The 19,123-nt window shown below is 40.2% G+C and overlaps 1 protein-coding gene across 2 annotated transcripts in view; it reads right to left on the bottom strand.

Moving 5' to 3' along the window:
- The window catches only part of LOC124722101 (arrestin domain-containing protein 2-like), a 219,647-nt gene that overhangs the window by 84,250 nt on the left and 116,274 nt on the right, over positions 1-19,123 (bottom strand). For both annotated transcript variants that reach the window (XM_047247298.1, XM_047247299.1), the window contains exon 6: positions 3,047-3,142. In XM_047247298.1, the coding sequence (XP_047103254.1) occupies positions 3,047-3,142 (96 nt within the window). The remainder of the gene's footprint in view (positions 1-3,046; positions 3,143-19,123) is intronic.

The raw sequence follows: 19,123 nt of genomic DNA, 5'->3' as shown, positions 1-19,123 counted from the left end.
GGACGAAAAATCACTTTTATTTTGTGTCTGCCGAGAATGCGTCCTATTTTTGATGAGAGGCTACCTACATATGGCAGGAAGGTCATCGATTTAAAGGTTTCTTCATCTTCTTCTGCTTTCTTTGTGGCCTCTTTCGGTTTCATTTTCAGTGCCCTCTGTATTTGTTGTGGAGAGTACCCATTGTCTTCAAACACTCTTTGTAAGTGGGAAAGTTCATCTTGCGGACTGCTTTCGTCAGAAATAATATGCGCTCTGTGAGTCATAGTTTGGAGAACACTCATTGTCTGGGCAGGATGGTGGCAGCTATTTGCACGTAAATACAGATCGGTGTGTGTCGGCTTCCTAAACACTTCATGTCCCAAAGTGCCATCCTCTCTGCGGTGAACCAGAACATCCAAGAATGGAAGGCATCCCTCCTTTTCAATTTCCATTGTGACCTTTATTTGATCATGGAGAGAGTTCAGATGTCTTAAAAAGTCTTGCAAGTTGTTTTCACCATGGGGCCAAACTACAAAGGTGTCATCAACATACCTCCAGAATACCGTGGGTTTCAAGTCAGCAGATTCAAGCGCCTTCTCCTCAAAGTCCTCCATAAATAAATTGGCCACCAGAGGGGATAAGGGCCTACCCATGGCGACTCCGTCCGTCTGTTCAAAAAATTCGTTGTTAAATAAGAAATATGTGGAGGTCAGAACATGTTTAAATAAAGCTGAAATCTCTTTGTCAAAACTTCTTTCAATAAGTTGTAGAGATTCTGGAAGGGGAACCTTTGTAAATAAAGCCACCACATCAAAACTAACTAATATATCAGACGGGTTCATTTTCAATGATTTCAGTTTACTAATGAAGTCAGCCGAGTTTCTTATGTGGTGAGTACATTTTCCCACAAGAGGCCTCAACAATGATGCCAGATGTTTGGCAACGTCATAGGTCGGAGAGCCTATGTTACTCACTATGAGGCGTAGAGGAACATCTTTCTTGTGGACCTTTGGTACACCATAAAGTCTAGGAGGCACCAGACCACTTGGTTTCAATCTCCGAACAACTTCTGGTGGAAAGGGAGAATCATTCAGAATCATTCAGAGAATCATTCGCCTCTGGACGAATACCATGATAAAATGTACAATTTATTGAGTGATAGCGTGTACCGGAAGATCAGCAGGGATCCCACTAATCGAGTGGCAAAGAAAACTTTTTCGCTTCTGAATGATTCTCCCTTTCCACCAGAAGTTGTTCGGAGATTGAAACCAAGTGGTCCGGTGCCTCCAGGACTTTATGGTGTACCAAAGGTCCACAAGAAAGATGTTCCTCTACGCCCCATAGTGAGTAACATAGGCTCTCTGACCTATGACGTTGCCAAACATCTGGCATAATTGTTGAGGCCTCTTGTGGGAAAATGTACTCACCACATAAGAAACTCGGCTGGCTTCATTAGTAAACTGAAATCATTGAAAATGAACCCGTCTGATATATTAGTTAGTTTTGATGTGGTGGCTTTATTTACAAAGGTTCCCCTCCAGAATCTCTACAACTTATTGAAAGAAGTTTTGACAAAGAGATTTCAGCTTTATTTAAACATGTTCTGACCTCCACATATTTCTTATTTAACAACGAATTTTTTGAACAGATGGACGGAGTCGCCATGGGTAGTCCCTTATCCCCTCTGGTGGCCAATTTATTTATGGAGGACTTCAAGGAGAAGGCGCTTGAATCTGCTGACTTGAAACCCACGGTATTCTGGAGGTATGTTGATGACACCTTTGTAGTTTGGCCCCATGGTGAAGACAACTTGTGAGACTTTTTAAGACATCTGAACTCCCTCTATGATCAAATAAAGTTCACAATGAAAATTGAAAAGGAGGGATGCCTTCCATTCTTGGATGTTCTGGTTCGCCGCAGAGAGGATGGCACTTTGGGACATGAAGTGTATAGGAAGCTGACACACACCGATCTGTATTTATGTGCAAATAGCTGCCACCATCCTGCCCAGACAATGAGTGTTCTTCGAACTTTGACTCACAGAGCGCATATTATTTCTGACGAAAGCAGTCTGCAAGATGAACTTTCCCACTTACAAAGAGTGTTTGAAGACAATGGGTACTCTCCACAACAAATACAGAGGGCACTAAAAATGAAACCGAAAGAGGCCACAAAGAAAGCAGAAGAAGATGAAGAAACCTTTAAATAGATGGCCTTCCTGCCATATGTGGGTAGCCTCTCATCAAAAATAGAATGCATTCTCGACAGACACAAAATAAAAGTGATTTTTCGTCCTCCACCTAAGGCAGCTGCAATCGTGGGCTCCGTCAAAGATGATTTGCTGCTCCAAAAATCTGGAGTTTACAAAATTCACTATGAATGTGGCCTTTCTTACATTGGACAAACAACTCGTACTGTCCAAGAAAGATGTACAGAACACCAGAGGTACACACGACTTTTACAACCTAACAAGTCGGCCGTGGCAGGGCACTGTATTGATAATTGTCACAGTATGTTGTATGACAACGTCGAAATTTTGGCAACTACATCGTCATTTTGGGACTCGATAGTAAAGGAGGCAATTGAAATTTGCTTGACGATGAACTTAATTAATAGAGACAGTGGTTTCAATCTTGATAAATCCTGGAATCTGGCACTTGCTGTAATAAACTCGCAAAGACGTCGTCACAGTGCAGCTCACAATGATATATCGATATGCCAACAAAGATCAACTGCGGAGTCATAGATACAACTCGCGCATTATGCACGTCTCTGCTGCTGACCAACGGCTCTGGCACATTTGCATCTGTGGCCACATGCGCAGTCGCACGGTACAACAGTATAAAGGGACGAAGCAAGCACTGGAGCGGCAGTCTTGAGGCTCACTCTGAAGATGGCTGAACGTTTTACAGCCGAAATATTAGAAGAAGAAGGAGATTTCTTGCAGCTGCACACCCGAAACTTAATGGAACTTGTTACTGGATATTTCCGCCAAAGTACCAATGTAATCAACAATCAGCATTTAAGATTGTTAATTGTTGATGAAACATATTCAAAAAGTCCTTACCAGGTATTGCTCATCCATGCAGTCAATGTGAGGTCCTATTACAGTAAAATATTTCATTCCTTGTGGTGGAGAGGCATATGGAATGTCAACAGTAACCTGAAAAGAGAAGTTTATTGCTGTTTGGGTACAGAATTTATAGGCAGTACCCCTTCATGCTCTTCAGTCCAATAGCAAATTTTTCCAAAATTATTGTACTTGTTTTTGAATTAATTACTAATAAATTCAAAGCAATCAAAATTAATTTAAACATAGTTTCAACATATTATGTGAACTTCTGGAAGATAGAGTAAAAGAAATGTCTCGTAGAATAGTCCATATATATTTTATGAAGTATTTTCAATTAACTCTGAATGAATATAGTAAGCACATCAAAAAATTATGTTAACCAATTCAGTTCATGGAGCACACACTCACAGAGACAAGGATTGGGGGTTAGGACCTTGCATATAGAATGAAAGAAGTGTTGTACTCTCCCCCCTCCTTACTAACTCCAGTTGCTGTCCGCAATAAGCAAAGCCTTTTCTGAAAAATTTGAGAGGAGTGAAGATTACAATAACCTTTCTAATTTACTTAGCTTTTCTTGTAGAGTTGGGTCCAGCTCTTCTTGCCTAGGGGTCTGGTTCTTGAAGCTGAAATTCTTACATTTTAGGTACTCATGGTTGAATTGATCTAAATAAATTTGAAGATTGTTTTTGCAGAATTTTTGTTGTTATGTTAATATATTTTGTCACATATTAGTATATCATACAGTCTTCAGAATTTTCACTGTAACAAAGTCAAAATTACATTGTTTGCCCAAAATACAAAAATACGTCCCATCACATCTATTGCATGCTCACTACTACTTCACTCTGCAGTAATAACCATATTCCAAAGGGTTTATAGTTTTTTCTTGACAAATGAATTTCTATCAATTTCAGTTATTATTTCATAAATGAATCCAAGTAAACATAGTGAACAGTACTAGATTGCATAGTTAATAACAGAAATTTTAAGCGTGCCAACTAATTTATAATTTCAAATGATTCTAAAAAAAATAACTTAACTCTACATTCGGAGCTAGCAGTCATCAATTGCAAAATCAAAAATAAAGTAATTCCTTTTCATAAAGTTTAGCTTGAAATATAATATATTATGCAGAAAATTATATGAAAATTTTCAGAAAAGCAGTTGAGATAATATTGACCCATCCAAAATTCAAAAAATAATACTGATATCAACAACTACTGTTGAGGAAAAGTAATGTTAGAGGAATATGTCCCATTGCAGTGTTCATTTGAGACATTTTTGAAACCACATTGAATTCAAGTAGGGAAGAATGTAATGGCACTTCAGTCATTAGGATTATGGATAAACTGTGATACATTGCAAAAATGGCTCTGAGCACTATGGGACTTAACATCTGTGGTCATCAGTCCCCTAGAACTTAGAACTACTTAAACCTAACTAACCTAAGGACATCACACACATCCATGCCCGAGGCAGGATTTGAACCTGCGACCGGAGCAGTCGCGCGGTTACGGACTGAGCGCCTAAAACCGCTAGACCACCGCGGCCGGCGATACATTGCAATTGAAAATATTTTGAATGCTGAACAACTTAAAGTAGCAAACATTTTTCATTCTAGTCTGTCTTGTAAAAAATTTCGAATATATTTACAAGAGGCTTTGCCAACAGAGTTCATCAAAACTGTTTTGTGTAACATCTTTAAAATGATAAGTGGCAAGTACAAGCTATGAACCATCTAAATATCCAATCAAAAATAAGGATGAAACTATCTGCTTCCTCCAAAAATGGAATAAGGGAAATAGTGGATGGCCCTTCTGACAAACAGATTTTCCATAGTTACAAAAAAATATTATATCAGTTGTTGATTCCAACATAAATGTCATAAATGAATCCTGTGAATCAGCAGGATTTATTGATATGATTAAAGTGTATAGTTTCAAGTTCATAGAATTTGGAACAGAAAAGGAGTGAATGATTCTAAAAATGTTACAGCAGAACAGATGCCTGGTAAAAACATCCAATAATTAACTTCATTTTACCTACGTCATCTACTCATGTACACATAACTTCACAGTCAGACTAAAATTTGACCTCAATAGAAACCATATTTTTGTTGACAGCAATGAACACTGCCCCTCCTATATCATCTAATTTGTCAGTTTGATAAATGTTCCATGTCTTAATAAATATTACAGTTCTCTCTACTTTGGGTTTCAGGCACCTCACAGTTCTGAGAATAATGTGACTACTTTCCTGGAGGGTAGTAAGTTCAGGAACTTGATTACGAATAGTTCAACCATTTACTGTTAAAATTATGACTGTCAAGGTATCTCTTCTTTGTGCACAATCTAATTTCACCCTCAATGTATCAATTGGTGAATGTTCATCAGAGGCCCTCAAATTACCATGCAGCCTAAAAAACATCCACGTGCACTCCACAAGTAGTCTGCTAACCAAGTAGTTACTTCCTTTGTGTAGTGCACCCCTGACCTACTAAGGGGGGTCCTACAACTCTTCATCCTGTACAAAAGTCAAGAAATCTGCAGCCAAGACCATCACGGAATCGATGGAGCCTTAGACCATCCACTTGGTTCCAAAAGAAATGGCCCAATCAATTCTAGGAATGATGTTGCAAATTATAAGTTTTGCTTGCACTCTGTGCATGAAGCTAGCCTCTTCACCACTTCCACCAGCCACCCATATGAAGTAACAAGGGACTGGTCCAGTCCAACATGTTGAAACCCACCATGAAATTTTTATGCAGCAAGAATACAACAAAAGAAATGCACTGTCAAAATTTTAGCTGCTAACTTGCACTGAAAGTTTCTTTTTTTTTCAAAATTTTTGAAATTAGTCATTTTCGCTACATGAATAACTGCTTTCAACAGTGTTTTGTACCGTGTTTTCCTGCCAAGTGCATGATCAGTGATGACAAGAGAGTGCAGCACCACATAGTGCCACATGGCACAAATATCCAGGGTGATGTATGGATTTGAAGCATCTAAACCATAATAAAGTGCTGCTTGACACAGACACATTAGTTAAATTATTAGGCATGATGTTGCAAAGTGATATGAAATGGAGTGAGTACATCAAGTTGGCAGTTGTAAAGGTAAATGCTTGACTTCATTTTATGGAGAGAATTTTGGGAAACTGTAGCTCATTTATAAAGGAGACAGCATAGACAACACTGATGTGACCCATTCCTGTGTACTGCTCAAATGTTTGGGATCCACATCAGGTTGGATTAAAGATTAAAAGAAGGCATCAAAGCAATTCAGAGACATGCTGATAGATTCGTTACTGGTAGGTCCAACCAGGACACAAGTATCGATTTTCCATCAACCAATGACATGCATCTGCCACGTTGTGCATTTGCAGCATGCTACAGCTCCAGTAAGGGTGTACATTGCTCCAGCCACCTGGAGAGCTACAAATTTGCAATTTTCAACATTTTTCAAAAACTACTTCCAGTGCATCTTAGGAGGTATTCTTAGGGGTATTCTTCCTGTATAAATAAATTCAGGGCACGTTTTGATATGTTGGACCATTCCCTTGTGAGGATGGCCTCAGAGCCTTAGTGACAGAACACTGATGCTGATGTGAGGCACAACTTGTGGACAACTACACCCTCCATGCTTGATAGCCTCAGGCAGAGCCACCTCCACATTACTGATGAGATCCCCCATCAGACATATTGAGTCATGGAATGTGTATCAGAAAGAGCCTGTAGAAGGGGGAGTGTTCATTGTAGTTGACAAAAACACTGTCTCTATTTAGATTGTAGTCCAGTGCAACAGTGAAGGTATGTGGTCACATATAACAGGTGTAGGTGAAACAAAGTTAATTGCTGGATGTTTTTTACTGGCCACCCAATTTCGCTGTGACAGTTCTAGAGTCATTAAGAGAAAGTCTACAGTCAGCAGTGTGTAAATACCCAGATCATGCAATACTAGTTGGAGGCAACTTTAACATACCACATAGATTGGGATGTCTATGCATTCATTGCAGGGGGGTAGAGACAGACAGCCATACAAAAAACATTTGAACACATTTTTTGAAACCTGTCATGAGCAACTACCTTGGCAGCCCACATTCAATGGAAATACAGGGTGTTTCAAAAATGACCGGTATATTTGAAACGGCAATAAAAACTAAACGAGCAGGGATAGAAATACACCATTTGTTGCAATATGCTTGGGACAACAGTACATTTTCAGGCGGACAAACATTCGAAATTACAGTAGTTACAATTTTCAACAACAGATGGCGCTGCAAGTGATGTGAAAGATATAGAAGACAACGCAGTCTGTGGGTGCGCCATTCTGCACGTCGTCTTTCTGCTGTAAGCGTGTGCTGTTCACAACGTGCAAGTGTGCTGTAGACAACATGGTTTATTCCTTAGAACAGAGGATTTTTCTGGTGTTGGAATTCCACCACCCAGAACACAGTGTTGTTGCAACACAACGAAGTTTTCAACGGAGGTTTAATGTAACCAAAGGACCGAAAAGCGATACAATAAAGGATCTGTTTGAAAAATTTCAACGGACTGGGAATGTGACGGATGAACGTGCTGGAAAGGTAGGGCGACCGCGTACGGCAACCACAGAGGGCAACGCGCAGCTAGTGCAGCAGGTGATCCAACAGCGGCCTCGGGTTTCCGTTCGCCGTGTTGCAGCTGCGGTCCAAATGACGCCAACGTCCACGTATCGTCTCATGCACCAGAGTTTACACCTCTATCCATACAAAATTCAAATGCAGCAACCCCTCAGCGCTATTACCATTGCTGCACAAGAGACATTTGCTAACGATATAGTGCACAGGATTGATGATGGCGATATGCATGTGGGCAGCATTTGGTTTACTGACGAAGCTTATTTTTACCTGGATGGCTTCGTCAATAAACAGAACTGGCGCATATGGGGAACCGAAAAGCCCCATGTTGCAGTCCCATCGTCCCTGCATCCTCAAAAAGTACTGGTCTGGGCCGCCATTTCTTCCAAAGGAATCATTGGCCCATTTTTCAGATCCGAAACGATTACTGCATCACGCTATCTGGACATTCTTCGTGAATTTGATGACACTGTGAACACCTCGTGGTTTATGCAAGATGGTGCCTGGCCACATCACACGGCTGACGTCTTTAATTTCCTGAATGAATATTTCGATGATCGTGTGATTGCTTTGGGCTATCCGAAACATACAGGAGGCAGACATGAACCCCTGTGACTTCTTTCTGTGGGGACACTTGAAAGACCAGGTGTACCGCCAGAATCCAGAAACAATTGAACAGCTGAAGCAGTACATCTCATCTGCATGTGAAGCCATTCCGCCAGACACGTTGTCAAAGGTTTCGGGTAATTTCATTCAGAGACTACGCCATATTATTGCTACGCATGGTGGATATGTGGAAAATATTGTACTATAGAGTTTCCCAGACCGCAGCACCATCTGTTGTTGAAAATTGTAACTACTGTAATTTCGAAAGTTTGTCTGCCTGAAAATGTACTGTTGTCCCAAGCATATTGCAACAAACGGTGTATTTCTATCGCTGCTCATTTAGTTTTTATTGCCGTTTCAAATATACCGGTCATTTTTGAAACACCCTGTATCTTAGACCTTGTGGCTACAAACAGGCCAGATCTTATTGACAATTTCAGTATAGAAATGGGGATTAGAGATCATGATGTCATTATAGCAAGTATAGTCACAAAAGTTAATAAATCAGTCAAGAAGACTAGGAGAGTGTTTTGGCCCAGGTAGAGCAGATAAGCAGTTGTTAGCATCTCACTCAGAGAGTGAACTGATGTCACTTAATTCTAATAAGATGGACGGTCAAAGTTGAAGCACACTGTAAATTGTGATCTGGAGAGTTATCTGCCAAGTAAGTGGACAAAGGATGGAAAAGACATGCCATAGTTTAATATCAAAATTCAGAAGATGCTGGGGAAGCAGAGGCTGTTGCACTCTCTGTTCAAAATAGAATGCACAAATGACAACAAGCAATGGTTAGTACAGATTTGTGCACCTGTGAAAATATCTATGCATGAAGCATACAACAACTAGCACTGTCATACATTAATAAAAGATCTAACAGATAACCCAAGAAAATTCTGGTCCCACATAAAATAAATAAACATGTTGCTTTCATTCAGTCCCATGCTGACCAGCCTGGTGTGGCAGTTGAAGATAGTAAATCAAATGCTGAAGTTTTGAATTTCACATTCAAGAAATCATTCGCATAGGAGAATCATACAAAGATACCATCATTTGACCATTGGACAGACTCCCATATGGATGAAAAGTTGGTTTTACAAAGAGTACTCTATGGCATTGGCCTCTTACCTAGCTTCCATTTACCATGAATTTTTCGCCCAGCACAAAGTCCCAAGGGACTGGAAAAAAAGCACTGGTGACTCCTGTATATAAGAAGGGCAAAAGAGTAGACCCACAAAGTTGCAGCCCAATATCCTTAACTTCAGTTTGCAGCAAATCCTCAAAAATATTCTCAGATTGAATATAATAAACTTTCTTGAGACTGAGAAGCTTATGTCTTTGATGACACGTGGTTTTAGAAAGCATCACTCATGCATAACTCAGCTTGCCCTTTTCTCACTGCAAATTATGGATGAATGGCAGACAGACAAATTCAATATTTATAGATTTCTGAAAGTATTTGACATGGTACCCCGCTGAAAGCTGTTAAGAAAGGAATGAGCTTATGAAATAAGGTCACAGATACTAGAGTGGCTTGAAGACTTCTTAAGTAACAGAACCCAGTATATTGTCCTCAACATCGAGCATTCATCAGAGACTAGGATATTGTCAGGATTGCCATAGGGAAGTGTGACAGTACTGCCGTTGGTCTCTATATACAAAACTGATTTGGGAGACAGTGTGGGCAGCAGTCTGCAGTTGCTTGTTGATGATGCTGTGGTGTACAGTGATGTGTTGAAGTTCAGTGACTGTAGGAAGATACAATATGACTTAGACAAAATTTCTATTTGGTGTGATGAATGGCAGCTAGCTTCCAACGTGGGAAAATGTAAGTTAATGTGGGTGAGTAGGAAAACCAAACCAGTAATGTTCAGATAAAACATTAGTTGTGTACTGCTTGACACAGTCACTTCACTTAAATATCTGGGCATAATATTGCAAAGTGATATGAAATGGAATGAGCATGTGAGGACTGTGGTAGGGAAGGCAAATGAATGACTTTGATTTATTGGAAGAATTTCGGGAATGTGGGGTTCATCTGTAAAGACATATTTTTGAATACTGCTTGAGTGTTTGGGATCCATATCAGGTTGAATTGAAGGAGGACATTGAAGCAATTCAGGGATGGGCTGCTAGATATGTCACTGGTAGGTTTGAACAACATGTGTTATGGAGGTGCTTCAGTAACTCACATGGTAATCTATGGAGGGGAGGCAACTTTCTTTTCATGCAACACTATTGAAAAAATTTAGAGAGCCATCATCTGAAGCTGACTGATAAATGATTCTACTGCCACCAATGTACTTTGTATATGAGGACCATGAAGATAAGATACAAGAAATTAAGGCTCATATGGAGATGTATAGATAGTCATTTTTCCCTCACTCTATTTGCGAGTACAACAGGAAAGGAAATGACTAGTAGTGGTACAGGGTACTCTCCATCATGCACTCTATCATAGCTTGTAGTGTATCTATGCAGATGTAGATGTAGATGTAGATGTACATGTAGATGTAGATGCATATTGGCTTTCTTTCCATACCTGGATACTATTTCCCTAAGGAGCTGTATAAAGTCCCTAATGTTGGTACTCTTGATAACTAGTAAATACCTCCCCTTGTGTGCCTGCTTGGAACCTGCTGAAGGGGCAGCCACCTGTCCACTCACAGGATGAATGGGCAAGGCCAGATAGCCAGCCACCACATTGATTTTCCATCTCAAGCAATGCGTTACAACCTACAATTCTGTGCACGGTGAGTGCAGATTCCCCATTATGTCTACACTGCAAGGTGCCTAAGGAGCAGAGCCCATGGAAAAAACAGCTGAGGTGCCCATGTGGTTCACCATACGCTCTTCCACCACTACGCCCCAAGGCAGCAGCCTGCAGATGGCTGACTGTGACCATAAGTGCCTTCAGCTGCTCATGAACTGCATCCAGCTCCCCATCATCTGCATACAACATGCTCACACACCATCCATACCATTAATTTAAGAATTAAACTATGAAACAAATGAAAAAAGCTAAATGTGTGACTTGCTAGTCTCCTGGTGCTTCAAAAATGAAGCCTTATGGCTGACTGTGGGCAACATTCACCCATTCACCTGGGTTTCCATGGAACTTGCGGTAATAATTAACAGCACAATGACAGCTGGGGGCTATGTGAATACTACTGCAGATATCCTGGTGGCTTATTGCTTGATCTCCCCCCCCCCTCCCCCCCCTCCCCCCAATGATGATGGCATCTTCCAGCAGGATGACTGTCTATGTTACAAGCCCAGAATCATATTACAATGGTTTGAGGAGCATGGTAGTGTTCAAGAATTGTCTTGGCCACCAAATGCACTAGATCTGAACCTGATTTAGAACATCTGGGACACTACCAAGTGCCAGTTTTGTGCCAACAAATGTCCTCTCTGTAATTTATGGGAAATGCATGACCTGTGTATAGACATCTGGTTCCACATACCTTCAAAACCTAGGATCATAGCAAGTTGGTCCGTATGAAAGTGTAACAGAAATGCTTGAGGAAGGTAAATGGGATATAGTTCTCATGAAACACAGTTGCATAAATTTAGAGAACATTATTTTGAAGAAGATTGTGTGACCATTTTGCAGCCATCATTGTATATCTCTTGCAGGCATCATGAGAATAAAATGAGAAATTTTAGGACATGTAGAGATGCATACAAACATTAATTTTGCCCTCTCTATGGACTGAGTGCAAGTGGAATTGCAAGAAAGTAGGTAACATTGTTGTGAAGTACCCTCAGGTGAGTTGTTGTATATATATGTAGATATGTAGATGTTTCTATTACCTGTGCTTTCTTTAAGCTGTGTGATGGACAGTAATTACCACATCCAAAATCTACAGCAAATGAGAAAATGGGAATTCTTGCCTCTACAGAAGTAATCGACACCAAAAATATATTAGGAAAAAAAAAAAAAACTTTACTGGCTCATTTCCTCACTTCAAGTTTATTACATCAATTGGAACCATGAGAACCTGTAATGTCAAAATTTCAGCTTCAAGAATCAGCCCCCAGATGTGAAGAACTGGAACCAACTATGAGAAAAGAAGATAAGTAAAGGGCTCATTGTAAATCTTACTCCTCTTGGAGCTTATTAAAAGAGTTAACTATAAAGACTGAGACATTCAACAAATTATGTGAGGGAGAGGTAGATTACAAACAGTAGCTGAGGAGAGAACCTGGAATTACTTCTCACAACAGAAGATCATCAGATTATCAATAACAATGAGAAAAGTGACACTGAATGCACTGCTTAGGAAACAAGATGTTGAACAAAGAAACAATAAATGCCCTAAAAATAATATCTTTCCAGGGACACAAAGAGCATATAATGATTCAGACTGCCAAAATCCAAAAGCAGGGTTATCTACAACTCTCAGTACTGAATACAGATTTGTTATGAACACCAGTGTACAGATGGAAGAAAAATGTACTCCTGGACAGAGAGGGGTGTTATTTACAAAATGGTTCAAATGGCTCTGAGCACTATGGGACTTAACAGCTGTGGTCATCAGTCCCCTAGAACTTAGAACTACTTAAACCTAGATAACCTAAGGACATCACACACATCCATGCCCGAGGCAGGATTCGAACCTGCAACCGTAGCAGTCGCACGGTTCCGGACTGCGCGCCTAGAACCGCGAGACCACCGCGGCCGGCTGTTATTTACAGAAACATCAAATATTCAAGAATACGTAAACATTAAAAGCATTAGAAATTTTGTTAACCTCCCACAAATGATAAATACAAAATAACAAATAATTGATGGTGCCAGAAGTACTAATTGCTATGCCACATTACATGCAGCACAACTTATGGTTACTTTCTAATACACTCCTGGAAATTGAAATAAGAACACCGTGAATTCATTGTCCCAGGAAGGGGAAACTTTATTGACCCATTCCTGGGGTCAGATACATCACATGATCACACTGACAGAACCACAGGCACATAGACACAGGCAACAGAGCATGCACAATGTCGGCACTAGTACAGTGTATATCCACCTTTCGCAGCAATGCAGGCTGCTATTCTCCCATGGAGACGATCGTAGAGATGCTGGATGTAGTCCTGTGGAACGGCTTGCCATGCCATTTCCACCTGGCGCCTCAGTTGGACCAGCGTTCGTGCTGGACGTGCAGACCGCGTGAGACGACGCTTCATCCAGTCCCAAACATGCTCAATGGGGGACAGATCCGGAGATCTTGTTGGCCAGGGTAGTTGACTTACACCTTCTAGAGCACGTTGGGTGGCACGGGATACATGCGGACGTGCATTGTCCTGTTGGAACAGCAAGTTCCCTTGCCGGTCTAGGAATGGTAGAACGATGGGTTCGATGACGGTTTGGATGTACCGTGCACTATTCAGTGTCCCCTCGACGATCACCAGTGGTGTACGGCCAGTGTAGGAGATCGCTCCCCGCATCATGATGCCGGGTGTTGGCCCTGTGTGCCTCGGTCGTATGCAGTCCTGATTGTGGCGCTCACCTGCACGGCGCCAAACACACATACGACCATCATTGGCACCAACGCAGAAGCGACTCTCATCGCTGAAGACGACACGTCTCCATTCGTCCCTCCATTCACGCCTGTCGCGACACCACTGGAGGCGGGCTGCACAATGTTGGGGCGTGAGTGGAAGACGGCGTAACGGTGTGCGGGACCGTAGCCCAGCTTCATGGAGACGGTTGCGAATGGTCCTCGCCGATACCCCAGGAGCAACAGTGTCCCTAATTTGCTGGGAAGTGGCGGTGCGGTCCCCTACGGCACTGCGTAGGATCCTACGGTCTTGGCGTGCATCCGTGCGTCGCTGCGGTCCGGTCCCAGGTCGACGGGCACGTGCACCTTCCGCCGACCACTGGCGACAACATCGATGTACTGTGGAGACCTCACGCCCCACGTGTTGAGCAATTCGGCGGTACGTCCACCCGGCCTCCCGCATGCCCACTATACGCCCTCGCTCAAAGTCCGTCAACTGCACATACGGTTCACGTCCATGCTGTCGCGGCATGCTACCAGTGTTAAAGACTGCGATGGAGCTCCGTATGCCACGGCAAACTGGCTGACACTGATGGCGGCAGTGCACAAATGCTGCGCAGCTAGCGCCATTCGACGGCCAACACCGCGGTTCCTGGTGTGTCCGCTGTGCCGTGCGTGTGATCATTGCTTGTACAGCCCTCTCGCAGTGTCCGGAGCAAGTATGGTGGGTCTGACACACCGGTGTCAATGTGTTCTTTTTTCCATTTCCAGGAGTGTATTTTGATGACATGTGCATAGTAATGCGAAGGGCCCAAACTCAACCACCCTAAACACAGTCACATTGTAGCTGAATGCACCTCTAACTCATTTACAGCAAATAGTTTAAGCCTTAGTCTCACAAAGAGTCATGTTACGCAATTTAAAATACCTGTACCGGAAATAGAAAGTAACATCATGTCATAAATAAAAAACTTCATCTTAAATTTTAGATTTCCAGCTATATGGTAAGCTAAATTGACTCAAAAATTATATATAATAATCAAGAAGCCTAATTTGGAATATTTTGCTTTTAAAAGTACCTCTGACTGTGCTGACCTGAAGACTTGGATAACTATGTATACATTCACCCCTGTTTTCTTATAGTAAGTTTTCCAAGAAATCATTGTCCAAAAACGTTTGTCAACAAAATGTAGCATATATTATTAATGTATCCTCATGCAAATTATCTAGAATCAAAGTGTAAAATTCATGTTAACAATTTAAAGAGTAAATAATACACTTACCATAAATATATGTAAATCCCTGATAATTATCAGTGAAGTCATGTAAATATTAAACTAACGTTCCTGAAGATTTAATACCATGCTGTTGAACAAAATACAGTGGAAGAATCACAGGGTACTGGATTGATATAATCAGAGACTGAACTGGAATTTTTTGTGATCTTTCTAAGGCATTCGATTGCGTGAACCATGAGATTTTTCTGAGATAGGCAGAATTTTATGGGTTAACTGGAGAAGCAGGGATGTGGCTTGCCTCCTATTTGAAAGAACGGAAACAGAAAGTCATGGTAAACGACACTAATGGGGAACCAGTGTCCTCTTCTTGGAGCACAATAAACTGTGGAGTCCCACAGGGCTCTATTCTGGGTCCTCTACTTTTCCTTATTTTCATAAATGACCTTCCAGTGTGTACAAGGCCTAAGACAAAATTTACTTTGTTTGCTGATGACACGACGATTCTGGTAGACAATTCAACAAATACTGATCTTGAAATCACTGTAAATGAAATTTTTCAAGAGACCTTTAACTGGTTTACCTCTAATGGATTATCACTAAATTTTGAAAAAAACTCAATTGATTCAATTCCATACAAGCCAAATTATCGAAGGGGAGATTAATGTTAAATACAATGATGGGAATTTAGCAAGAGTGGAGTCAACGAAGTTCCTGGGTCTACTTGTTAATAGCAACCTAAATTGGGCCTTACACATTCCTTACCTATACAAAAAAACTAAGCTCAGCAATTTATGCTATTCATGTGATTGCTTCCTTCAGTGACTTAAATACTTTGAAAGCTGCCTATTTTGGTTATTTTCATGCCCTGATGGCCTATGAAATTATATTCTGGGGAAACCAGCCAAAGGCAAACAAAATCCTAATAGCCCAGAAAAGAGTCATTAGGATTCTGTGTGGTGTCAATTACAAACATTCCTGCAGGAAACTCTTCCAATAACTGAGAATACTCACAGCAGTATCTCAGTACATTTTCTCTCTCATGTGTTTCTTGTGTAAAAACCATTCCCTTTTTGAAATGAACAGCATGTATCATAACTATGACACTAGGGTAAAAAATGATCTACATCTTGAGCAAAAGAATCTAAGTATGGTGCAAAAAGAAATACATTACTCTTGCATAAAAATATTTAATGCTCTCCCTCAGGCAATAAAAATGGCAGTTACTGATCCACCTACTTTGAAAGATCAACTTAAATAGTATCTTCTAACTAAAACCATTTACTCGCTGGATGAATTTATGTATGAGAATATGTGAATTAATTTTGATCTATTGTAAGTCTGTTCAATGTAATTTGTAACTTTTTACAAAAAACAATTCATGTAAACATTTTTTCTATGTAATATATTATTCATTGTACAACCTATTATTACAAACAAATGTCTCAAATCTATGTAAATGACACGTTCTACACCCAAGCGATTTATCACTAATGGGTCTACAGAACACGAATGAAATAAATAAAATAAATATGAAGAAAAATTATATGACAGTAATTGATTGAAGAGAAGTTTGTGCAGCAAACTGATGTCCAGAACAGTTGGTAAGACTGATAGTAGAACACGAATGAAATAAATAAAATAAATACGAAGAAAAATCATATGACAGTAATTGATTGAAGAGAAGTTTGTGCAGCAAACTGATGTCCAGAACAGTTGGTAAGACTGATAGTAGAACACGAATGAAATAAATAAAATAAATATGAAGAAAAATTATATGACAGTAATTGATTGAAGAGAAGTTTGTGCAGCAAACTGATGTCCAGAACAGTTGGTAAGACTGATAGTAGAGCACTGTATTAAAGTTTATGTGCACTTGAAGCAGAGGAAGAGTATGAGGGAAAGAACTGTTTGTACCTTTTTGTGCATGCAGTTTCTACCCTAAGCTTAAGAGTCACATTCCAGTGAAAGTGATATGTTCCTCCCTGAAAGCTGTTAGAATTTTTTTAATAAATCTTTACAAGGTGATATAGGTCATACTTTGAATCTTTTCTATATCAGCTGTTTCAATATTTCTGTGGCACATTATTTCAAGTCAGGAAACCTATTACCATTCTATGTCTATATCTGTATATACACCCAACAAATCATCCCTCAGTATTTGGCAGTCTATCCCATGTACTATAGTAGCTTTCCCCCTTTTTGTTCTTGGAATTTTGCAAGTAAGTCTCTTCATAATGCATAAGATCTCTCTTGTAGCATCTTCCATTAAAGTGGGATGGGCATCTCTGTGAGTCTCTTGCACTTTGTAAATGAACATTTGATAAAATGTGCTGTTCTTCTTCAGATCCCCTCTATCAGTAATTCATGGCATGAGCTTTGGAGTGGTGATGAAAACTCAGTAATGAGTTGAATGAGGGATTTGTAAGTTGCCTCCTTTCTAAGCCAATTACACTTCTTCTCAATTCTTGCTGTGAATCTCAGTGTAGCATTTGTTTTACTTACAACTAGTTTTATGTGATTATTCCATTTTACTCTACTTGAAACACAACTCCAAGATATTTAAAGATTTAAACTGTTTATAATGGGTCCACCAGCCATGTAATGAAATAATAATTGATCCTTCTGGCCATTTATGTATACTACATAACATTTGTTTCTTTTGAGGGTAAACTCATGTCTCCAAGTCTGATCCTCTCCAGATCATCCTGTGTTTTGCTACAATTTCCTCAGACTATGATTTCTACACAAAAGCACCCTCTGTGACCAGTCTTATGTAGCTTCTGATATTACCCACAATATTATTTATATATGGGGTGAATCAGATGCCTACTGACAAACTTTAAGAGGCTGTTCAGGTATACCTTCCGGCTATTTTATATAAACGACCCATAGCCCCTGGTGGCTCATTACAAAGTAATATTGTAATTATGATTTATTCAGTTTGTCACCACAATCACCCTCATTTCTATGCAAATACCTTCACAACAGTGAAAAAGGCTGTAACACAAAATAACCAAAATGTGCAACACACGACACATAGTAATGCAACAACCCTCAGACAAAAGACGTACACTTTTATTACAGTGTGTTCAGTCTGTTTTTTTTTCAGTGTACAGCACAATATGTAAGAAATGCAGAACTGTTTCCTTACAGGTATTGTTCAAACTTTGAGCACCATACCCATGGCAGAGTCTACAGTGATGCACCATCGACAGTCTTATAAGCTTACTAATTCCAGTAGTTTCACATACTTCTTCCACAGCTGCGATAATTCCAGTACTCGGGTCCATGTGAGTATTAATCAGAGTCTCAAAAACTAGAGGCTCTTCACATGCCCCAGAAGAAGAAGTCCACGTGTGTCATCACTGGTGAGTGGGCTGGCTATGGAACAGGACCATCATGACCAATCCATTGCTAACCAAATAAAATTCAATTACTCTGCAATAAAGAATGGGAGACCATTATTCCCTTATACCCAAATACTCAGAAAGTATCACTGAAGAACCTCTGAAGGTTTGTCAGTTGAATTCTGATTTATGCTGGATCTTGGAAGCAGTAACGGTCCTATTATGTCTTAGATTACACCCAATGCTGCTTTCTGTCTGCCACATTCTCCCCATTAAGAATGACATCCTGAGCTCTAATCGCAAGGAAGTCTGCAATCCAATGAAAAAGTTTGTCCAATATTCAATAAACTCATACCTCATTCGTTATTGACAATATAAGACTGTATTAAGTGCCTTATGTAAGTCAGTGTACACAACATTAACCTGTGCCCCATGATATATTGCTTTCTGGATGTCATGGGTAAGTAGAGAGAGCTGAGTTTCATGAGATCAGTTTTTTGAGAATCCATGTTGATTCAGACTTAGAAGACTTCGCTAAAAATGCCATAGTATGTGAGTATAAGATGCATTCCATATTTCTATAGCACACATGAGTCTGTAGACCAACAGTTAAGCTCATCTATCTGATTACTTTCCTTGATAGTATGAATAACCAGCACCTTTTCAAGTCATTGCTCGAGCAACCTATGATAAACAGCTACAGGAAGAGAAGCAAATTCTGTTTTATAGTCTATAAAGAATTGTTTAGATGCCCTATCA

This window comes from Schistocerca piceifrons, chromosome X (genome assembly GCF_021461385.2).
Source record: "Schistocerca piceifrons isolate TAMUIC-IGC-003096 chromosome X, iqSchPice1.1, whole genome shotgun sequence".
In the NCBI taxonomy this organism is placed as follows: Eukaryota; Metazoa; Arthropoda; class Insecta; order Orthoptera; family Acrididae; genus Schistocerca; species Schistocerca piceifrons.
This window is presented reverse-complemented; position numbering and strand designations above follow the sequence as displayed.